Source organism: Hippocampus guttulatus, chromosome 11 (assembly GCF_054856545.1).
Source record: "Hippocampus guttulatus isolate MCC_2025c chromosome 11, RoL_Hgut_1.0, whole genome shotgun sequence".
Taxonomy (NCBI): domain Eukaryota; kingdom Metazoa; phylum Chordata; class Actinopteri; order Syngnathiformes; family Syngnathidae; genus Hippocampus; species Hippocampus guttulatus.
Window position 1 is genome coordinate 11,609,682 of NC_141271.1, and position 25,311 is coordinate 11,634,992.

At 42.0% G+C, this 25,311-nt stretch overlaps 1 protein-coding gene across 2 annotated transcripts in view; it reads left to right on the plus strand.

The window, feature by feature from the left end:
- Positions 1-25,311, plus strand: part of LOC147198080 (disco-interacting protein 2 homolog A-like) — a 77,238-nt gene that overhangs the window by 22,788 nt on the left and 29,139 nt on the right. For both annotated transcript variants that reach the window (XM_086124179.1, XM_086124180.1), the window contains exons 2-5: positions 18,627-18,698; positions 21,362-21,481; positions 21,577-21,696; positions 24,035-24,304. In XM_086124179.1, coding sequence (XP_085980305.1) covers positions 18,627-18,698; positions 21,362-21,481; positions 21,577-21,696; positions 24,035-24,304 — 582 coding nt within the window. The remainder of the gene's footprint in view (positions 1-18,626; positions 18,699-21,361; positions 21,482-21,576; positions 21,697-24,034; positions 24,305-25,311) is intronic.

The following is a 25,311-nucleotide window of genomic DNA, read 5'->3' on the forward strand; positions in this document are numbered from 1 at the left end:
AGTCTGACACTTACTTGGAAACTCCCAGTACTTCCCCTATTCATTTAGCTTTAATACTGCATAAAGATATTCAAGAAAGAGATTGCAACAGGAATCCTGAACAGGCTGCGAAGAAGGCCGATGGAAGGTTTTAAGATGAGAGGGCGGGAGGAGGGGAAGGCAATAGATCTGTTTGTTTTCCACATCCGTTATGTAGGAGGGGATTGTCCTCACAGGACCCATAAACCAAGCATATAGATGCTCTGCAACAAGCGAGCTGTCTCAGATTTTATTTCCGCCTGTTTGTTAATCCAATCTCTATCGCTGTATTCATACCGTCTTCCTCGGTCACACACTCTTCATCGTGTTCCCCCTCCTGCCCCCTCATCGTCCACCCCTCCTCTTCAGTCAATGCTCCTCCTACGTAGCAAGAGCTCATTCACTCCCAAAGACGTTTTTAAACGTCTTTTCAGACTTGGTCCAGAATTGGCTGGTACTGAATGAGTTAGTTATTGTCACGCTCCCGCAAAGGTTCACGAACAGCTGAGGTGGTGAGAAATCAAGACCTCAGCTGTCTTTCCTTTGATAATCCACAGATACTTGTCTTTCTCAGGCTCTACCTGGGTCAAAACATTTTTTGCTGACCAGGTAAACACCTTCGGGAAGAACACATGCAAACGGTTTCCGAATATTTTTCTGTTTTAAATGATTCCTACGCCTGAGTGGAGGAGCGGCATGGTTTGTTTTGTCATTTTTAAGAGAGAGAGAGAACTCGCGTGCTCAAGCTGTTGTGTTAAAAATACTCATCTTCAGTTGGCTAAGATTCATTTTTGTTGCAGTTCCGTATGGAACTTCAGTCACTGGTTTCTACCACAAATGCCAAAAAAAGGGGTGGATTTAATTGTGAAAAATAAATAAATAAATACATTTGGCTAAAAGGGCACCTGTGACTCACTTGAGCATCCAGCATTAGTTGCCCCCCCCCCCCCCCCACCCTACTAAATAACTACATTAGATAAGAACACGTGACGCTTAACTCATTCACGAGTTTGGGTGCATATAGGTGCTCCTACAACATCTCGTGTACAGGATTTAATGTGGGTCGTAATTCAAGTCGAATGGAAAGAAATGTGGTGTGAAGCTCGCTGGAGCTCAACGTCTCAATGGGCCGCGTAACTCATGTGACCACAACACAACTCGGCTGTACTTAGAGAGCACTTTAAAGCAACCACCGCTGTATACAAAGTGCTGTCCATGGAGCAAGAATAATTCATACAATAAAACAATAAATTAATCACGAAGAGACTGAAAGGAAATATCGCTGTTAAAGGGAATTTACTTTAATGCATTAATTTTAACAGCCCTAATTTGAGGCATATTTCTCCTAAACTAATCCAATATTGTATAATTTCGAGGCATTCAGAATTTGGGATTCCACAGTAGAAACCATTTCTGTCCGACTTTTGTAACCTTTCATAAATGTAGTATGTAAATGCAAATGACAGTTTATAGTTTTCATTGTACGTTAGCATACACGCTCAATGGAACCAACAAAGGCCGCATGCAAAGAATAATAAGGCCTAAAAGATCATCATGTATAGTATTTGGTTGTTTCTATCCTCCCCAGATGATCTTTTGAAATGCAACACTGACATTTGACAACTTTCCTCTTCACCTCAAAGAATTTATTGCACTCTTTTGGACATCCAATCTTATCAGTTCTGGCACCTCCCCTCCCTTCTTGTTTCCGTCATCTTCTTGACCAGAAACCCGTCTGTCAGGTGGAACTTGTTTTTGTGGGTGTTGGTAGCAGTATGTGCTTCATTTGGCTCACTGTACTCATAAATATTGAGCTAGTTTATTTTAATCTTTTTTTCATTGAGTGTTGTGATGAACACATCAGCTGCGTACGACGGAGTAAATGAATAGATGGAGTGGTTTACTCAAAAAAAATAACTCCACATTTGCAGTGGCCACGGTGAAGACATGAATCAGGCTGAACTGGCCGGACAAGATGAGAGTCTGCCGTTGATATGATTTCGCTGTGATGAATCTTAAAATTGAATCAACTGAACTTCCAAGGACAGCGTGGTGAAGTTGGAGGATTGACTCTCAGTTGGCATTAGTAGAAAAAGTGACACGATAAAATATGTTGCATCCTTTTTGCGATACATGTCGTCATATATCATATCGCACAGCTCTACTCAAAAAGAGGTGGGATAGGCTCCAGAGCCCCCGTGATCCTGCTAGGATGAGTGGTATAGCAAATGGATGGATGAACAGCGAAGGAGCCACAACAGATTAAATTCAATGTTTTGCATGAGTGCTTGCGACTTTACTTGGATAGCAAATTTTCTAAAATGGGCATCTAGGGTAAGGCCGTTATAACTATAATACAGTTGAACTTCCCAATGCTCGTGCAGGTTGGATTTGGAGCTTTTGCACCAACAACTGTTTTTAGCTTTGTCTTCAGATTCTTTGTATTCAAAAAGCTATTCCGAGAGTCTTCAATGGACTTTATATACATGTTTCTGAAATTTGGGAGGAAGCCAGAGTACAGGAGAAAGCCCACAAAAAACGCGGGACCGTGCGATCTTCACATGGAAAAAGCCCAAGGCAGGATTCCAACTGAGAAGAGACTGGTGGGGCAGACATATGGACCAGTGCACTAACCTTTCTGACTTCATTAAGAATATTTGATATTTCTTCAACAAAAATAACTTTATTTAAAGGCACACTCTAGGCTGAGGTCCACATCCTCCCACTTTTGGCCCTTTCCAGTTCCCACTGGATTAGATCGCTGCCCTTTTACAAAATTAACCCATCATCTCATGGTGTCATCTTTCTGTTGGCACTGCAGTCTTACACGTTAGCATGTGTGTGTCTATGTGCTAATCCCTGCAAATAACTCTTGTGTGCGTCCGTGTCCCATTGTCCCCCAGCCCCCCTCCTGTATCTACACACATTCCTTCCGAACTTAACAGGAAAGACACAGGGGAAACAAAAAGGCCACTTCCTGTACTTGCAACCAGCACTCCACACAATAGAGCAGGAAGTGAGTGGCAACTGTAAGCAAGTACATGAGTGTGAAGGAAAGATAATTGATAGATCTCCTTTTCCCAGTATAAAGTCGTTGGGTTTAAAATCACAATTATTTTCCATTACGCCTCCAGTGTCATCCTTTTATGGGGTGTAAAAATGTGTGAAGTTGTTGTACATGGATAGCTTCCTTGTGTCTCTGGTGCTGTTCCCTGAAAGTTGGAGCTTTGTGATTATGACGCCAAAATACCCCCCCCCCTCCACACATACACACGCACACACATATCACAATTGCCCATGTGTTAAAAGATCCAGGCGAGTCTATCACCATGGTGGTTGGTGGCAAGCTCCCCTACGAAAGTAAAAGAAATGGAACGTGGCCTTTCTGCGGCCTGTCAGGTTTTAGTGGTATAGGCTGTATAATTTTCATATTTGCATAGAAATCATCCAGAAAAGAAATACACAATTGGACCTGGAGATGGTGGGATTTGGAGACCGCCAAAATCTGAGGTTAAATATGCATGAAAAGAGGCACTTTTCAGTCACACTTTCAGGTTTGTGATGCCACCGCATACGGGTACCGGTTGTGTTAAAGAGGAATATCGTAGTGATTACCATTAAATCAAACGGGGAACCTTTTGCTACATAACTGTTAAAATATAGGACCAAATCTGGTACATACATGTTACTGTCACAACACAGTCATGTCTCCGATTTTATGGATAACAGTTCCCTGTTGGCTCAGAGGACAGACCGTATATAATAGCTAAGAAGCCATCTATAGCTGCTCTGGAGATTTGTTTCGTCCTCCCTCCCTAACCCTTTGTAGACATTGCATGTGAGCAGGCTGATATACTTCAAAGTGCATTGAATCACCCTCTTTTTTTCCTGTCTCAGATCTCTTCCTTTATTTGTCTTGTCTGTCTTGTTTCCCCATTGCTCGATCAATATATCTCACCTCCAGCGAGCTTTCTGCACCCTGTTTCCTGCTCTCGCCCTTCATCCACCCCCCAATCCCACCATCCCATCTCACTGCACTTCAAAGGCTCTTCGTCTCCCCCATGCTGCCACAGTCAGGTTCCACGCCAAGGCCAGGTACCCTCGGGGGGAATGCCGAGGCGTGTAGAAGTACTCTGTGCCTTATCTGACGTAAAAAAGAGTGGAAAAAGTAAAGGCCCCTTTTTTTTTTTTAAAGAGTTGAGGTCACACTGTGGAATGCATACTCTGCCTTGTTTGGTTGGGATGAAGAAAATAAGATGTGAGAGGCTATAATCCAAGAATGGCTAGATGCTCTTTTTTTGTTGTCGTACTTTTGTCGTCGTTATCCGCCCTATTTTGAGCGAAGCCTCGTACTTTTGAAGAAACTCTTGGAAACTATCTGCCAAAAATAGCAAACTATGCGAAAGGCAGGCAGCACAGAAAAGCTATGTAAGGACTGGATTGTTTATCTGCCCTCAATTGGGACTGTATAGCAGATTAGACCATACAATCACATGCTACCATTAGCAGATCTCTTTGCTTGGACTCTTTTTACTTTCTACTCAATTTTCACAACACACCCTAGAATTGGGGTAAATGCAAAGTTTTACAACTGAAATAGAAGACGACTGAAAATTGGTCTGACATGTTCAGTTCTCTTGAAAGTACAGTCATGTTCTTTTAGTTTTATTGTCATTTACTGTATGGATTTATTTTATGTTTTATCCAATTTTTGTATTGCTTGGCATTATGTGGGTCATGGGTAAGCTGAGGCCTATTCCAGCTGAACCTTTCGTTTGCTAGTCAGTCGCGAGGCATATATGGACAAACAGCCATTAACATTTCACACTTAATCTAATGAATGAACATACAAATGTGAAAATAAAACGAAACACCCACTGAGAGTAATAATAAAGGGTGTCGTAAAAGTTGTAGCAGATGTATCAACTCCTGGACTTTGACCAACTGGGGCTGAAACAATTAATCAACTCACTGAAATGGTTACAATGAAGTCACAGCAAAGCACAGTCTCCACATTGCTGCGGAAAGTCCCGTGACAGTTCTTGCTGCTCCCACTTTCACAGGGATTCGACAGCAACAGTGGCCCGGTGACTCGGGTCTCTATGAGACTTTGTCGGGCCACCCGAACGCCACTGACCGTGCCCCCCTGCCCCCACCCCCTGGTACAAATTTCATGAATAAATATGAGGAAATAATTTTTTTTTTCATGTTCACCATTTTGAGTTTTATCAACTTAAATTGCTCAAATGTAATTGATCTCGTTGCCATGCTGCGCACATTTGTTTGTGCGTCAGGTTCAGTCCTTCCATCAACAACATTTTGAACAAGGCACGAAGCCCAGAAAATGTAAAATGTTAAGTATTGGGTTAGACCACCGGTGTCAAACTCAAGACACGGGGGCCAGATCCGGCCCACCACGTCATTTTATGTGGCCCGCGAAAGCAAATCATTTGTGCCGACTTGCATGATCCTTCCTAAAATCTGTTACCAAATGTCAAATTGTCGTGTAATAAATAACGTTAAGATTCTGCAATAATTTTGTTATCCTGTTTTACACTCACTTGTACAATTTAAAAAAAACAGTTGACTGATTTCAAAACTAGTAATCCATTAATTTGGTATACAAGTAATAACGCCATGAGACGACTAAATATTTTAGTGGTTTCACTGTCATAACGCCCCTCCAAGGGAACTCCAAAGTGGCCCGCAACAAAAATTAGTTTGACAGCCGTGAGTTAGATTCACAGAAAAAAAACCCAACCAAAAAACCTTACAAGCGAAAAAATAAAGAAGCTAAATATAAAACTTATCATATTATTACATGACTATACAGAGCCAGTCCAAATAGTCTGAATCTCCCCCCTGAATAAATAGTCGTCTTACCATGGCCAAGAAGTAAATGCAGGAGACCCTCGTTCTCCTCCATTGTTGTTATTTGTCAGGCTGTCTCCAGTTTCTTATTACTATTGAGCGAAAAACAGCTCTTTCCAAACAGGAGCGAGCCGTCAGGTCATTTTTTATAGAAAGATGGAATACATATGTATACAATTCAGAGGCATTAATCCAAGTAAGAAATACAGCAATGTAGTGCCATTTATTAAGCGAGAGATGACACGATATGAGTAAATGTACAATTAACCAGGATTATCTGGCTTTTACTCGGCAATAACATTGATGAAAAATTGTCTTGGGACGCAAATTCCAATCTCTATTGCGATAATATATTCAGCCGAGTGTGCAATTTGCAAGTGATGCCAAATACCAGCCTGACATCGATTGGTCGGTAGTGTGTCGTTTCTTTTCGGTTAGAAAGACAGATGAATCTCATCTGAGAATGTCCATCTGAAGGAAGGACGTTGATGGAGTTGTCTCACACTCCTGTGAATAATTTAACTTGAAGGTATTTTTAATTGCCTGACCTTTGAGTTGAGCTCTCTGTAAGAGCTAAGCCTCGTTAGGATCCCGCTCGGTAGGAAACGACAACAAAACGACAGTGCTGCTGCTTGAGATGTAGTTCTAATGTTAAACCGAGGAGCCCAGTCTATTAAAGGGAAGTCCACCCCAACCATTGTATCTGATATATGATAACTTTTAGCCTTTATGTGTAGATATGTAATTTTAATATAACCAATGAACTTTTATCCATTTTTTTCAAAAGATTTTCCGAATCACAATATAATCAAACCAGGGCTATACAATGCCAGCTGATTAAAACAATGCAATTTACTTTTTTATGAAGTACAAAACACCATCAGTTTCATATTCAACCCAAGTGAGTTGCATGTAGAGCTAGCAAAATTAATGGATTAATCGACAACTAATTCATTTTAAAATCAATAAACTATTTTAAACATCAAGGGGTCCAAACAATAACTCAATTAACTTAAAATTGCCCCGATACAGCCTGTCAACAGTAATTATTGATTGATTTCTTTAGTCCTCCATGAAAATAGACAGTTTAATATTGTTTAATCAAAACAAGTCATTTGCAAACATTTGCTTTTACTTTGGAAAACAAAGATTGAACCAGTAACTGAATCCTTTTCAGAATGGTGGGCGATTACATCAATGCCTCACATGTGATATTGTTCATTGTTTAGTTGAAATCTAACCAAACACTGACACTGGGTTTCCTTCCAAAGTCCAAGTTTGACTGAGGGACGAAATAAACGTCACCCCATGCTTACTCACACAAATGCATTTGTGGTGACTGGCTCAGTGTAAAACGAGTGCACCCTGAATTGGATTCACCATGTAGTCGATGTTGAACTTTTTGTGTGGTTGATGTTTAAAAATCCGGAATCCCCCCCCTCCTACCCATGGATATGTCGCTATAGCAAGGTGTTTTATATGCGCGTGTATATGCAAGGCGCTTAATGGCTTAGCCTGTGTTGGGCCAGTGTAAAACATGCTCATTCATATGGTAATTACCATGCAAAGAAGACAATAAATCTGTCCGTGGCGTCTAAAACCGTACAGAGCGTTGAGGAGTGCCCGCAGGGCCGCTCGTATCTCATGCACCGGGAATTGTGTGTAGCTTGTCATGAAGTTGCATTAGCTCACAGTAGCTTCCTCGTCCAAGTAGATGTTTGTTACATTCAATTGTGCAAGCTGTCAGATAGTTGCCATCCTGTTTGAAAGGATCGCTTTGATCTGCATCTTATCAATCAAAGCTTGATTCCGCAAAAATGGACAATTCGAGATGCAACGGTGCGATTACATTACAGATGAAATATACCATTAAATGGCAGACAGTCAAGTAATACAAAGGCTGCCTTTATTTGAACTCGACGTGTAAGAGTCGCTCCATGCCTACCAAACACTAACATTATTTGTATTGTTTATTTATGATTGTTTATTTCGGTGTGGCTTGCGAAGCTGACACTCCATTGTTTCCATGTATTTTGGGCATTGTTTGTTGTTTTAGGTGAACACAGTGATATCACAGAGGGATATGAAAATATACACTCTAGAAAATAAGTTTAGAGGCATCATAATATCTAGCCTCACGTTTTCCAGTAAGACGATAGAATTGTGTGTTATTATTGGCAAATGATTCATTTGATGACATTTTGAGATTACAGTGCGATTCTCTCAGGCTGGTTTAATGTCGTGTTGTCACTGTAATGTCAGACCATGTGGGTTTCTACATTTAATAATCACCTGGAATTGCTTGTTCCTCAAAAGCAAATGAACAAGATTGTGTGATGTCTGACAAGGAGTACAATGTACTGAGCTGGATGTAGGTAGTTCATATACGTGTGGTGTCGATGTGATCATGATATAAAATAGAAATATTTTTGTGGAATTTTGAAATAGATCAATCCACATACAGCACATTCACTCAACACTGTATTTAAATTACGAGAAGAATTTAAGTCTTAATTTGAAAAACCTACACACTGACCATGATACCAAAGAACCAAACTATTTGGCGTCGTTAAACTATAATCGCCTGCTCAATAGGAAATCCCCCTCACAAATACCCTTAAACCGGAGCTTTACGCTGTGTTGAGTGATATCAATCGGTCTGGCTGGGGGCCGCAGGAAAAAACCCTAGTCGGTCTCTGGCGCACTCCACACATCAACGATCGTGAAGTCTGCGTACCTATGTTGTTTTTGCTACTGACACCATCTGGCATCTGTGCAAGCATCAGACATGCATGGGAAGGTGTCATGTGCATACAGTTCTGGTGCGTGCATCGCTAGCTCTTAATTATGACCCCCTTCCCCTTCCCCTTCTCCTTTGCTAATCAGTGCACAGCTGCAGCTGCCTCCCAGGCAACGCTGCATCTAATGACTCATTATTCACACTGTCTGCTCATAAGCCTGGGGGGGTAGAAGGGCCCGGATTTTGGACTCTGTGCGCGCGTGCGCACGTGTGCTTTAATGTGATGAGCAGGTTATGTATTAGCAAAGTGGTAATCGAGGGTTCGTTAAGTCTCCTAATTCGTAGGCACTACTTAATTATAAGGGATGCCACCGAGTGGTTTGAACCTTTGACGGATAATGATTTGAGAGGCCAACAACTTATTTTTCCTCCGCCCCCTCCCCCCAAAACCCCACGACTTTGGTTTCTTCAGCTGGTGTCATGTTGGTTGTCATCGTCAATCAACCCGTTTTTTTCCTGCAGCCGTTCCACCCACCTTGACCTCTTCCAAACCTTTCAGTATTGCACTTGTCACAAAATTCCACATTGCACATTCATGCCATTCAAAATGATTTGAGCCATTTTAAACATCTCAGTGGGCACATATTGGATTTGGCCTTGAGGTTAAATAACATCTGCTGGATTTAAACGGATTTTGTACGTCTTTGTAAAATTACATTGCGGTTGGGTCTGAAATAAAACTTAAACCCCGCCACATACTGGGTGTCAGTCCTCATTTTACAACCGCCTCAACATACAAAAAGTATGGAGAATGACAGCCGGAGTAGTGTACACACTAAACATGTATTCACTTCCTTCATGTCACATGTACCAGATACGAAGAGGGGCTTCCCTTCAATACCATTTCTTATATTTTTTAAGTGTCTGTGAACGAGTATGTATAATGTGTGGCTAATAAATAATCAAATTTAAAAAAATAATAAATAAATAAAAACATACGTGAAAACCTGTAACCATTGTAAATAGCACAGTCATATATGCAGTTGCATATATGCTTATATCTATATCTTATATCTATATTGCATTCTATACTGTGTACAGTTCTTTTTCTGAAACATTTCTTTTGTACATGCAACACCGTTTCTTTCTTTTCTACCCCCCCCCCCCCTCCCATTTTGCTGCTGTAGACTGCAAATCTCACCAGTGTGGGACAAATAAAGGTTATCTTATACTATTGCTAGCTTGATTCAGCGTAAAGTAAGCTACAACCAACAGATGCATGCCAGATAAACTGCACCAATTTCCTCGTTCGCCATTTTATCGTATGGTGTCGTTATTGGTGGTAAGACCTTTTAAAAAGTTTTGGGTGCCCATGACCAGGCACAATCATTTCTCTGCCTTTGTTGTTGTCGACATCGATTAACATAGCGCGACCTGATTTTGATCTGTATTTCAATCATGATTTTCCAAACGACAACGCCAATGTCAGAGCCTCCTTGATTCACCCCCCCCCCCCCCCCCAACATTATTGTATTACCGATGTCCCGGTCACATTTTCTTTTGCACCCAAGTCTGCAAGTCATTTATTTTAAAGTACTTGCCGAGTTTTGAGCCAAAGCCTTGGCAATGCGTTTTAAAATAGACAACACAATTAAAAAGATACTTGACTATTTTTGTAAAAATGTAATATTTTGTCTACAATGAAATTGCGAACTTCTTGAGAATTTCACATCAGCCATGATCGGTTGTTACCTGAGCCCTGAGCACAGACAATGTCATTTTTCTGTCGACAGCAAGTTGCAAAAGGTGTTTTTATAGGTGCTAATTGTCCATGAAAAGTGACATTATCCAATTCATTATAAACCAAAAAAAAATATTTTACCACTGAAAATGACAAAATTAGTAAAATATCCCCTTTATATAAAACTGCGTGTTTTATTCACTTGTCTCTTTATCAACATGTATATATTTTTTAATGAATGTGACTAGTTTGTATCAGTGGCGGTTCTGGGGGGGGGGCCAACAGGGGCCAGTGCCCCTGTAGCACCGATTCTGGCCCCCCCTGTGGCCCCCCCCCCTCCGAGCGCAGATTACGCAGTCGTGCCGAGTCGCCGACGCGAAAGGTGAAACCAAAAGGCGTGATTTAACATTCTAGTCGGACCCTTTAGTGCGCTGCGCCATTTAAAAATGAGCGGGAAAATGAGAAGCAGTCCGCAGAGAAGGAAATTACCACGACACGAGTGCTATTTGCGAGTGTGTGCGAGTGTGTGCGTGTGTGTGCGCGCGCGCATGTGTGTGTGTGTGTCTGTAACTTTTTTAGTCTCCCTTTTTATTTTAATTTTTATTTAACAGGATCAATATATAAGACATTGCCTTTTAAAATTTGGATAATTATATGCATGTAAAACATCTAGCTTCAGTGTATGTGCAATTTTTGTCCCCGGCAGGCTGGTACCATATCATCCCCTGGCTTGAATATTCTCAACAGACGTATTGTTACGCTTGCAGACATTTTAGCCCTCCTAATACTGTTTTTTTCTCATCACTGTAATGTTATGACTACAATTTCAAAGTCTGAAGAAATAAAAAGTCAAATAAGATTTCGAATCTGTCTTTTTAGCCCTGGGTTGAATGTGCCCCCCCATCAAAACCCCTGGCCCCAGCCCGGCCCCCTCAGTGAAATTGATCCAGAACCGCCCCTGGTTTGTATTTACCTTTTGGCAGGGTTATTGACTCGAATGACACTGTCTATGTTTTCAGGGGTTCTATTCTATTTAAGATGTAATTGTGTCACGGTTTGACCTAACCCAAACGTCCGAAATGAGTTGACATTTTAGCCTCAATTAGCAGGAAGACACAAGAGGATATCCGCTGCGCTTTCTGGTATGGAGTGTGTGCACTCGGGCTCATTATTCTGCTTACTATAGCAATAATTGAGCCCAATTACTTCAAGCGCTCCATAGAAATGTCATGCCAAAGGGTGAATAGGCCAATAATTCAGGCATAAAACACATGCGTGCGCGCTCACACGTACACACAAAGAGTGACATACCAGCTGGGGCTACGACAAGAACTCCACCTCTTCCAACATTGAACCCTCATGACTGGACTATAATTTAGTTTTTAGACTTCCACTGTCATTGATCCGGAAAATAATTTAAAAAATACGCATGAACAAAGAGATTTTAGAAGATTTAAGACTATAACAGAGATGGGCATTCCGTCCCTGGGACGGAACGGTCCGTCAAACAGATAAATAAAAATTTGGATTGAGGTTAACAGGTTACAGGCCACATTCATGGTGGACAAATCCTTTGAAATGATTTATCTTGGTTTCATTTTCCATCACAAAAGCCGATCCACTTTGACACATGGGTGTGAAAGGAAAGGAAAGGGATGTGAAAAGTTTTTTTATCCAGTATGGCTCAACGTTGCTATAACAGAGATGGGCATTGCGTCCCTGGGATGTTGTTTCGTTTGACAAGAAATGAGTTGCGTTCAATTAACTGGACCTTTCCTAGTGGTATGCTTCACTGTCATGACTCAATTATTCAACAATCAATTCAATATGCACAGATGTTTTTCTCCTGATCGGTTACACTGACCAACACATTTTTATTTTATTTTTTTTAATCAGAAATGCAAATAAAATTTCCTAGATATTTTTTGCGCTGATTATAAATCTGCCCTCACATCAGGTTTTCATACTACTACTACTACAATAATAAAAATAATAAACTAAAAACATTTATATATATTTTTGAATTAAGGGTTAGGTTCATCATTAGGTAATTTTTTTTCCTGAAACCTCACAGCTAAAATTATCATCGCATGGCCAAATCTGTATTGCACAATCTTTTATAGGTCAAATTGAAAAAAAATGAAAATATTTCAAAAACCTCATGTGCTACAAAAAAAAAGAGTAAGGACACTTTTAAAATCACTGTCAAAAAATACATTTCGGGACACATAAATCCATCTCTGCTTAAAATTTGATGTTGACCAGTGTTTATTACATATGACTGTGGCAAATTTTTGAAAAAAAATCACCCTATATTATGCTCAGGAGTTGCGATGAACAACTTTCTCTTGACCATGAGCCAAGTTCACGCGTCATGTGTACGTTTATCTGCAACAAGCATGTTGTAACAAGCACAGTTGTTTTCCGGTGTTTTTATGTGTGTCTGTGTGTTTTGAATTGGTATGTGTGGAAGGTGGGGGGCAGGGGTCTTGCTTTGACAGCCTAATCCTAAAGCCTAGCGGCTAGCCAAGCTTTGTATTGGAGAGGGAGGGATGGAAAGAGTGCGAGGAAAATAAATGGGCTGTGGGGTTGGCAGTTGCAATTGAGGAGTGGGTATTAGCAGCAAGGGAGGGGTAGTAAGGGAAGGGAGAGTCAGGGAGATGGGATTCATTCACTCGACTGCAAAAGGAAACAAAAGGCTACTGAAGGGTCTGACTTATGACAGGAGCACCTTAGACTGCCTGTTAGCAGTGTAGCCTTTGCTATTTGTTCTCTGCCACTGGCCTCCTCATCTTCCTCGTATGTCCCCCCCGTCTGTCCGTTTGTCTTGGAGATGCATCCTCTGCTTCCTTCTTAACACGTGAGTCATTCAGCCTGTGCACGTCTATATTCGTCACTGACTTACCCGGGCCGGCAGCTGCTCGGTTATTTCTTTTATCATCTTGACATGTGGTCACATTTCTGGTTTGGATCTCCCATTTGTTCATCTTTTACTTTCAGCCCAGCAATTTGTTTTGTTCAGAGACCACAGAGTGGTCCAAGTGTGAGAAGAATGTTCAACTTTGCGCACCATGCATGCGTGAAATGGGTCAACTTCAGTGTTTCAATAATCCGTCAGATGCGTGTTTGCTCTCGGGGGAAAGAAAACAACCCCCTCCCCAAAAAATCCCAGCACTGTGTGAACACTGAAGCATAAAATCAACATTTGAATTGTTTGGGAAGTTGATGCGATGACAGCTGGACACATCAGCATTTGTTGGCCCACGTGCCCCTTCGCTGTTCTGTCTAAATATGAAACAATTATTTTTCTCTGGCAGAAGAGCAGCCAGTACTCTGCTGCCCTGGCAGCAGTGTGGGCAGATGAAGCGTCAATTTGGCACAGGGTCTGACTTTGTGGATGGGGAAGAGCTTCATTGTAAAGTGTCTAATCCCAGATTCAAGAATGAGTCGCTGTTCTCAAGCCATTGTTGTCATCATTAGTCATTGGATATGTCTGTCATGACGAGTATGAAGAACGTTCTTTATAAAATCAGTTGAAAAAGCCGGTGTTTCCCAAGTGAAATTTTAATTGCAATTATGTCTAGATGGTGTTGGAACTTGATTTGTTGAGGGTTGTAGAAAGGCATTTAAATGTTCCACAGATCAACCGGATTCAAAATCAGTCGTTTATTATGCCTGTTGCTAATATATGGTAAATACTGGATATTTCGATACCATAACCATGGCGTTTCTCTTAATAAACCAACGCTAATTAAAGTTAAACACAACAGAATGCTGTTTCATTGAACTTTATTTTAAAACCAACTTGGCTTTCCTGATTCCAAAATGTAGAAAAACAACCTTGCTATCAGAACGCAATCAGTCATTCTCTTAATAAATCACAGCACAAACAAAGTGGAACAGAACAAGCTAGTTCTCTTCGTGCACTAACTTACCTTGTTATTAGAGAAAGGTGGTTATTTTTACACATTAAAAAATAAATGTCAACAAACCTTTTTATAAAGTGCTTCATATATCGGAACAATATTTTTGTGGAACAAAAATAAATAAACACAAGTATTAAACTTGTATATTTTCACATTAAATTAACCTGCTGCTGTAATTGTTCTGTTTCATGAAGAACTGTGTGGAACGGCAAACAATCGAGTCAATCGATCATTGTCTTTTATGAATGCTGTCATTTCGATGTTCGGCCCGTATCGATCGGCACTCGTCATGTAGTCGATGTAGCTAGATCGCAGGGCAGGCGCATTGATACGTCGATTAAATGGATGCATCGTTACACCCCTAGTCAGAACAAAATATCCCAAATGGGCTACACCGTCATGGTCTACAACCATCCATTTGTCGAAACCTTGCAGTAGATGTAGAAGCCAAGTATCACTGTTTAAAAAGGGAAGTGAAGCAGAAGCAAATGAGTGAGGATACCTTCACCCGACTTCGGAGAAACAAAAAGAACTCACCTGGAAGGTGGTCTTTTGGCTTTTGAAGCACCTCAAACATCCATTCAAAGTCAAGACACTACAATGCTGAGAGAATAGTTTAATTTAATAATGCCAAATGGTTCAAAATACAATCCGAACAAATTTCTGTGAGAGCGTCAGAGCACTGACCTCAGCCCTACGAAACAGCTGTAGAACAGGGAATGACACAGCCGCAAACGTTTTTTTGTTTTGTTTTGTTTTGTTTTTCGGATGAATGGATTGTACGTTGCGCAGACACACTTCAGCATACTTTTAGACGTCCACCCCCACGCCCCACCCTCCGGACTGAAGAGATCCATCTGTGCTGATGCAGGGTCATTTGCACTGAATGCACTGCTTCGTCCAAAAAGTCATCAGTCAGTTACTCAATAGCTAGCCTTCAATTAAACCAGTACGACAAAGCGGTGGATTGTGAATCTTTTGCTGTCTCTCTTTGGAGAGCACTTGGGGAAATTGGGATTTGAATGCCGGGCCAGAGGAAGCTTTTTACGGTAACAACTTCAGAAATTAGTGCCAGAGCCGGAATCTAAAATGCATCGTTTCTTCAGACTGCGTTCAGCTGCGCTTGAGCCAAAAATGCGGACATGACATCACCCCAGTCCTGCTGTTTCTCTTCCTCATTGAAAGACCCTTTGAATGTGCTTCAATGAAGACTATCCGGAGGTCAGAACAAGACCATTACGCCTTGAATGTGTGGACACGCAGCCCTCAAGAGTGGACGGGACAGTGGAGAGGTTCGATTAAAGGCAAAGGGGAGGCTCAAATGAACAGGTTTTGTATTGGGACAGGGAAAGCAAAGGACATCTTCCAGCTGAGCCCGCTCATGACGTGCTACATCTCACTCTCGCTCCAGCCCCTCCGCTGAGCTTATTGCGCAGCTTTACCAATTTCTCACAGCTCAATTACGTCATAAAGCCTATAGTCGGCGCGAGGGAGCAAAGAGGTCAAGCAAAGGTTTTTCTCCTGTGTTTTGGCACTGTGTTGACTCTCTGAAAGCTGCAGTCTGTCCCTTGAGACGGTAATTTGATGGAGGTGTGAAGCGCACGCAGACGCAACCTTCCTCGAGCTGTCCTTCCATTTCCAGACTGCATCCTCAGATAACCCTTCTTCCTGCTATTTATTCCCCAGGCACTAAACTACATATTGACCTCAGTCATCTTATTCCTTTACCAAAAAAGAAAAATCAAGTCAAATTTGTCTTTTGGACTTTTTACTGTAGGAAATCAATTAACTCATTCAGGACCAGCCAATTCTAGACCGCTTTTTTTTTTTTTTTACCCAAAGTCTTGGAAAAATTGAGAAAAAAAAAAAGTATCTGGGGTTGAACGTGTGGAGTGTGAAAAGACAAATATGTCTTTGGGAGTGAATAAGTTAAAGGCAAACAGTGTTGCGGGGTGTAACCGTTGCAGTCATACAACCTTTATTCACTGTGCGGGCAATTTTGAAAGTAATACAGGTCCTTGGATCATTATACTGTAGTCCAGACATCTGATATTTAGAGTTTATGAATGTCCCACAATGAATTGCTTTGCAATGTACAAACACCACGTCACTTGGCACAAGAAGACATACTATTTGTCTGGAGGAGAATGAAGATATATCATTTTTAAATTCCTGTTGGGGATGAAAAAAAGATCAAATAATAATCAAGAATTAAAATTAAAATGACTTTGGAGGTGCATATTTTTCCAATGGGCAGCACGGTGTATTCGTTGTTAGCACATATCTGCATCACAGTCCTGAGTTTGAACTCTTTGCATATTTTCCCTTCCTCCTTCCAGAAACATGTTAGTTTCATTGTCTGTGCCCTGGGATTGGCTGGTGATCAGTTTCAGAGGGGGGGGGGGGGGGGGGGGGGGGCCACCCACCTTTCATCCAAAATCAGATGAGATTGTGTCCAGATGGAAAATAAATGATTGGACAGCGACAAAAGCTATACTGCCATATAATAAGTCAGTCAGTCTTAACCGTTTCAATGCATCGAAATGTTCCCATTGACACGCTAGCTAGCGCACAGGCGATAATGTTGCTCTCTGATGCGCCAAAGCTTTTGGTGTGCTGGGAGATTCTGGTAAAGAGTCATTGAAAGACTTAACTGTTTGTTCCCGACTCAAAAGATTAGCTTCCACCGAGGCATAACTTCATGGAGAGAGGATGCACTCGTCCTCGAAGCTCCACGAGCTACAATTCGGGGGTGGGGGGGGAGCAGTCTCATTGTGTGCTCGTCAAGACGCAATGCTGTGGTGCGTACACGCTGACACCCTGGTATGCACACAGACATCCGCCAATGTGCACGGACACACGGAGATAGAGACGCGTCACGACAGAAGAGTCAGTGTTGGGTCAGGAGGCGCAGCCTATGGAGAGCCTGGGTATTGTTAGACATTAAACAGTGCAGCCATTCAGCTGGCAGGGGTGACTCAGGAGAAGCGTGACAACAACAACACCTGCCGTCACACTATAGCGCATTGTTGCGCTCCACGTTAGAGTGGCAGAGCGGTGGCAACCATATCAACACAGCGCGCTTGTCGTGTACTCAGCAGTGCAACAATTCCATCGTATGGACAGGACGGTTTTATGTTTTTCCCGTTTACCGTAATGCCCCTAGCAGGTGGGAAAGGATACATAGTCACTGGTCACTTATTGAATGCCGAGAAAACAGTCAATCGCAGGGCTGAACAGAGAGGTTCGTTTGAGCCGTTGGTTCCGTTCAGACGGCTTGGTTGAACTTTGCCTTTTAACTTGACCTCAGCCTCCACTCGACCCCGACCGGCTGTGAGCGTTCATACAATTTAGAGTCATGCACTGACGATCCCTGTTCACCGGGCATGAGTGAAAATATGACTGCTGAGCTGTTTGCGTTAACCTTTTGAAAGTGTTTCTTGCCTCCCGCCGACACAATGAATATGTCATATCGGTTGACTGTTTTATCATTCATAGCGTTCTTTCCTGACAGCCGAGTTTTTTTTTCTTTCCTCTTCTTTCACACAACCTGCTTAGACTGCCCACTTGCCACCTCCGTATTTATTTTGTATTTATTTCAATCAGGGTTTTCGCCAACAGTGAGAATCTCACAAGAGGCTAAACGGTAAACAGTGTTGTCGAGTTTTGATCTCAAATTTGCTTTTTTTCTTCTCATGGTTTAAATCACAGTATAGGAAAATAACCATTATAGGTTTTAATTCAAACATTGGTCGTCATCGTTTTGTGGCACAATGGTAATTTGCGCTTAAATGCGACAAGCGATTAAGTGTTCTCTTCTGGAGACCTTTTCCCGCTAAGAAACTTCCACATAAAGTCGGGAAACCTTATTGTTTGCCCGTTGCTTAAAATATTGTCGCCATAAAAAGGTTTTGTGCAACATCCTTTCATCAAGGCTGATCAGGAGTAATCTATGTTAAAGATGGGTACAAGTTGAATCACGGCACCTTTTGCAGAGCATTTTTAGGATTTGGTGCTTCTTGGTCATCTCATTTGGATAAGATAGGAAAAGAAAATACAGTTCCTATGCACAAAGCAATATCCAAAGTGTCCAAGATAGAACCCCCCCGTAGATATACAGAGAGGTATCTCTGGTGTCAGAATTAGGCTCATGCGTCTGCAGTGTAAGTTAAAAAAGGATCACTTTAATGTGAAAATTGCTTTGGGACAAACACCAAAATCAGCACACACACACACACACACACACAAGGCCTCATCTAAGCTAATGACTCATCTCTCTCTGCCCCTCTTCCTTCCCCTCCCCACCCCTCTGTTTTTCATCTCTGTGCAGGGGACATCACTCAGAAGGGCTATGAGAAGAAAAGAAGCAAACTGCTGGCACCATACATCCCACAGATACAAGGTAAGAATATTTGTTGATATTTTAATCACACATTACATCTCCAAAAATCACCAAATGCAAACCAAACAAACAAACAAAAAACGAGTGTAAATTCAATATGAATGCATTTCAAATATAGCAGCTTCTTGTTGGCAAACTGTGAAATGAAGTGAAGTGATCAGGTCATATGGCTTTTTTCCTCGGTTTGTAAAAAAGGCATGCAGGAGCTGAGGCACTCTCTTACACCTCGGGTCGTGTTGGTCGGTTTTTGGCTTCAAAACTAGACTGTGAAAACCATCATTTAAAAACAAAACAATAGAGAACGAAAACCTTGTAATATACTTGTCGACGTGGCTTTCCTCTATGGTAAGAAGGCAAATCGTCTCTGAGAAGAAATTGCATTGCTGTGTAACGCTGCTGTGTTATGACTCCACAGTCTCCACTTTGCTGCAGTCATCCTTACTCCTTTGGGAGATGAACTAGATAAGATACTCCTTTATTGATAACACTCAAAGATCAATAAAGGACACAGGGATCCGACGATTTCTGTGAAGACAATACAAAAACAGAAAGCTCATGGGAGAATGTGTGTTGATTTTCATCCTTGGTTACTGCTTAATGTGCCTAACTAGTGAGTGACCGGCACTAGTTTTCGTCATCCACACGATATGAGTTCTGCACGCTTGGCGGGTAATCTTCCGTTACTCTTACAACTATATGAATTTGAATGTATTTCTGATGCATCAGTAGTATGAACTCTGATCCATACACATCAGATATGTATGTCATCAAAAACCAACTATGTGGGCCACACAGGCGAGGGTGAGTGCTTGGGAGATGACTGACAATCATCCGTGTTGTAACTTCCTTAAAACTCCAGCATCCCGCGCCGTACCCTGTCCCAGCGTGCAGCACAACGGATGTTTTTTCGTTTTGGTCCCATTTTTAATCTATCTACTTTGTTACTAGCCTTATCCTAGGCTAGAGCGAAGCTAGTTTGTCTCTTAGGTCCGGCGTCAAAGTTTGAAAACTCTGCTTCGTTTGTTGCTAGCAAAGCGTTAGCTGGCCAAATCTTCTCTTTGCTAGGACGGCTCTAGCTCGTTAGTTGGTCAAATATTTCCATAACTACCTCCAGGTGTTTGCTCAAATGCAGCCTGTACGTAGCTTTCACGCATTTGCACTTCCCAATGTAGATGTGGCAGACATCGGGAGACGGGAAATGCCATCCAAACGTTCCTCTCTGACGACACTGCTATGATGTGTTCTGACTTAAATGTGAAGCTTTTCCTTTTTTAACGTAGCCTCAGTCGAGATGTATCACTTCAGCAATACTTCCTTGGTACCATTTACTACTTTCCTGTTCGCCTTAGCGCTTTCATGTGGGATCTTGGGTAACGGAACGCGCGGAAAAATATCCGGGGATAACTTCAGCAGAAGAAAATGTGAATTTAAGAATACTGAACCATGAATAGGCGGAGGTTCTGTTCGTTGTTTCCTTGTTTACAAATGTCAATAGCAATTAGAGTTGGTGTAGTACAGTAGAAAAGAGGCATTCAGACCCACTGTTAAAATACAGGACATGAACTGAAAAGATGCACAAACATCATGTTTTGGCTGTGGACCAATAAGTGTATCTCCTGTGCGAGGGCATGCATTTGATTGGCTTAAATGAAGTGCCTTCTGCCCAGCAACCCAGTCTGAGCTTCTGGCGTCTGAAAAAACCCTTTTCCTCAAAGAGCTGGAGAAAAGCCATTGTTTTACTTTGTGTTAGCGGCCATTAAAGCGGTACAACGGACCAGCATATAATTGAAGTTCTCGTCCTCGCTCACAGGATGCGTGTCACGCTCATTCTTGGCCGTGTCCTGGTATATGCTGAGAGAATATTGAACCTGATGCACTGAACGCAGCTTGTGGCGTTTAGTGGATTGAGTGAATGTGTGTGAGGCTATTGCTCAGCATTGCAGCATGTGAGTTATACTGCTGTCTTAAGAGTTGCTGACAACATTGGAGCTCAATGAGCCTGACTAAGCTGCTGCCACGGAAAGGCCCGGGGCAGGCTGACACATATCGGCCTCACTTGTCTCTACACTGCAGGTGTCCACAATGTAACATGGGATATTTGCGCAGAAAGATTTTGAGTGTTTGAATTTGAAGGATCCACTGTACTTGTAAAAGGAAAACGACAGCTACATGAAGTGCGATATAAAGCACTGCCTGCCCAAATCACAACTGTGCATAGATGACAGCTTAGACTACTGGTGTCTTTTTTTTTTTATAAGCTGCAACATGACGTTTTGAGACTTGCGCTACTGTTCTTAATCACCTTCTTTGAGCTTGGCATTTCTCATTTGCTTTCCCTTGAAACATGCAAAGCTGCTGTTCATTTGTAAGTGAGGCGGGATTAATTCAAGATGAAAACTTTCTCATCTAAGGCAGCGTAGTGAATGAGTGGTTAGGACGTCTTTGTCGCAGTGGAGAGGTTCCGAGTCCCAATCTCAGACACTCCTGTGTGCAGTTTGCATGTTCATTTCCTTGCCTGGATTACTCCAGGTTACTCATCTTCCTCCAACATGTCACCAAAAACGGGCATTTGAATCGGGTGCTTATTATAATAATGGTGGTGATGTTTATTGACCCTATTCTACCCACTGTATGAATGATTCATTCATGTTTTTTCTCCGCAGGTGTCGATCCCGCTCTGCAAATAGACAGCCGGATCCAAGCCTCCTCCCAGGCTGTTCTGTCCGCATCCAAACACAACAAATCTCGGGCAGCCAACACGAGGGATGAACGCTTTCGCTCTGGTATCACATCTTCAGTACTTTGGATGAGAGTTTTGAATTCCCGTTGGTGCTTTTTAATGGTGCGCCTAAGCCGTGTACTCTTTTGTGTGGCCTAGATCTGCACACAGAAGCCGTCCAAGCAGCTTTGGCCAAATACAAAGAAAGGAAGATGCCCATGCCGTCCAAGAGACGATCCGTACTAATCCAGTCCTCTGTTGAGGCATGCACTCCGCCAGGTGAGACTTTTGAATCTATATTTAATGCGCTGTGGTTTACGAACCTCGGACATACAGTATAATTGTCTGTGCACATACACACACACACACCATTCTTCCTATTCCCTCACGACCCACTAAGCGCTGCAGTGTAGGATGCGCCAAGATTGTGTTGCAAAATATTCCACAAGAACTAGAAACATTCCAGTAGATGACTATCTATTGTTTGGGCTGACAAAGGACTCACTTGTCAAGGGCGTGTTCCCAGCGGGCCTTCCCACATGTTGCATACTGGATGAGCATTGTTTCACAATGTCAACGTTTTACCTTTTTCTCTCATAGTTTGTGGTGCGTTGACGTCAGCCATGTTGGATCCTTCAAAATACTCACATCAGATGTATACTTTATCCACTTTTTGCAATTTCAGTAGAACCCAGTGAGGGCATAGCCGCAATTGTGGCATCCCACGATTAGATAATTAGATGTGTGTTGATGACTGGTGTGATCTATAAAAAAAGTTGTCCGACAGTGTTATGTCTGTGTTGCGATAGTGAATGTCTGATTCACAACTTCACATCCCAGGAATTCCAGCCTGTCTTTGATATTTTTAAAAGGCATCATCCTGGTTGGCACACGACATCCCAAGATCTATACCTGGTAGATCCACTTGTTCTTGTCAAAGTTAGATAAATCCCAGATTGATTGGGCTGTGTGAAAAGGGGTCCTGGGTGGCCAGACTTTTGGTTTCCCCCCTTAAACTTGGAGTCTTACAATGTTCATTGGCCACTTCTGAGCACCTTCCGTTTGAAGGTGATCAATTATCAGGTGTCGTTTTAGTCCCATGATGTCAAAATGTGAAACGGCATGATGGAGAGGATTATTTAAATGCCCATTCAAATTGAACCGTGTGAAGTGTTGGTTGATTCATGAATCAAAACACCACCTCATCTCTGTTGGATAAGAGCAAGTTTTGGGGGTTGGGGGGACAAAAACAAGTTTCAAGGTCAAATTTTACCCATATACTGTAGATATAGCACATATAGTGCTCTTTGTTTTTTAAATTTCACGCGGAAGCCAAATATCCCCAACTTTTTGTCATGAGTGTATATCATGACTGTTAATACGTCACGTTTGTTTTGCTCGCACTTAATCACTGTTACATGCTACATTGCAGGAATTAGCAGACCGGCCAAGTCATTAATGTATTGCTCATTAAGCAGCGCCTCGCAATTATAGCCTGCTGTTTTTATCTGTTGAAGACAAGCCACTCTGTGAGCTTAATCAGTCTTCTCGCGCGCTTCTTGTCTGTTTATATGCGATGAATGCCAACGCTCGACTTTACGCTGTTTGTCTGACCCTCGCTATGATCTTTTGCTTCACTTTGCCATGGTTACTGAGACACTGAGATATAGGAGAGATGAGTTGAGGAATAACAAATAGATTGTTCTCCGTGAAGCAGTCCCTTTGAGGCTGCTGGCTTTACGCACTTAAATATGGGCTTATTAGAATTGAGCCTAAAGCTCTGCGAGGCCAATTTTTCAAGGCCGTGTAGGAGATTTCACTTGGTGATTTTGTGTCGTGCTGTTCTGAATTGACAGATAGAACATTTGAATGATTTTAGTTTGCGAACCTCTGTGATAGTTGACATTAATGTTTGGCAAGAAGGAGCACTGTGTGAAGGTAGACCGCGTCATTAGCTTCTTGTGCTAGCTATGTGGTGGTTGACTGGTGTGTGTGTGTGTGCGTGTGTGTGAGAAAGAGAGAAAGATGTGTTAATCGTATCACATTGTGTTAGTTTATGATTTTGTATGAAATTTAAAATCTTGAAGGCCAAACCCTTGTCTAAAAAATTTGGCGCCATGGCATCAGCAGGCTTTTTTACACCTTTTTTGGTCGGGCTCAAGCGCTCTCAAATTTAGAGATGGGCAACGCTGTATTTTTTAACGGATTCATTCAAATTCATACGGACTGGTTAAATGCTGTGAATGCCCGTGTGACCATGTTAAAATGCGATTTAGCCAGCATCTATGGATCATTTGGAAGCAGAGTACCTGGAGAAAACCCATACAAGCATGGGGAGAACGGGCCCCACACATGAAGGCATTAGTCAAGATTCAAATCCAGAAAATCATTTGATTTTAAAGCAGACGTGCTAACCACTAGGTAACCGTGCTGCGCTTAATTGATCTTTATGAGATGTATTCTTTTAAAAGTCAAAACAAAGCATAAAGGGGAAGGTGATGGTGCAGCTGTGTCCAACCGCACAAGTCATGCACAAATCTTTTTCCCCCACCGGCCTGCGTCTGGTGTTGCTGTCCTCTTATCATGACGCCACGCTACTCTGACCTGTCTAACACAGACACCTCCTCTGCGTCGGAAGACGAGGGCTCGCTGCGGCGAAAGGGACGTCTGACCAACTCCACTCCCATTCAGAGCCACAGCCACCCGGCAGTGGAGCACTGGTTTAACCGGGTCATCCAGGGTTCGTCCACCTCATCTTCTGCTTCGTCCACCTCGTCCCATCCGGGAGGGAGGTCTGTCACCGCCAGCACCAACGCTAACAGCACCACCCTCAACGCCAACACCAAAACTACTGCGTTGGCTGATCTTATGTCGCACACCCATCTCGGTGAGTGCTTCTTTTTTGATTTGTCACTTTTGAACTCAAGCGCTGGTTTGTTTTGAGTTTCTAAATGGACTTTGTCTTTGGTTGTCATTGTAAGTCCGGCATGTAGACTTGCTGTTTGCGCAGCAGTTCTTGGGACTGGATGAAGCCTGGCTCGTTTGCATGAAAAAAATGAGACAAATGGGCTGATTTCAGCAAGACAAGAACTCATGTGTTGAAATCTTGAAATCTGCGTTATAAGTATATGTGATGTGTTGGTGTCTGTCTGCACGCTTCATAGGGATAACCACTTCATTTGCTGAATTCAGCAGATGTTTGAAGCATTCAATTATTTCCAGCTAATCAGATTTTTTACTCATTTTTTTGTATGTATCCCAGACAGAAAGTAATGTCACCCCGCAAGCTACACACAAGCACTTAACGAGGCAAGACAAAGAACGTCGAGAGTTTTAATTGATGTCTTTGGACTAAGTAATCTTTGTCTGAAATCTCACTGTCATTCAGTCATGTGAAAAGGCTTTGGGCCACTCTGCTGTCAAAGCTACTCTATTCATAACGTCTGTTAATGCTCCGTGTGACATGATGGCGTCAAAACACTGTACCGCATGCTTTTTTTTTTTTTAATACAGAGAATGCCAAGTAGATGCTTAACTAAACTCGCTGAATCATTTCTTTAAATCTCATATAGTACGTCTTGGATGCAATACGTTACAGAAATGCAATGGAACGTTAAATGTCAAAAACAGATCTATGGATTTGTTTTGATTTGATGACAGAGACACTGCAGCTCAAACAATACAAAATACTTCGGATCAGACACATCATTAGCATAATTCCCTAAAAAAACTGCATGTCGTAGTAGTAAAAACAGGCCAATTTATTATTACAAAGTAACTTTCGATTGTGGCGGCTAGCCACTGATGATATTATGACATAAATATTTCTATCATGGGCGATACATATTTCTACCTTTCAGCGGCTGAGGCAAATCAGATTTTATAGTGACCTGT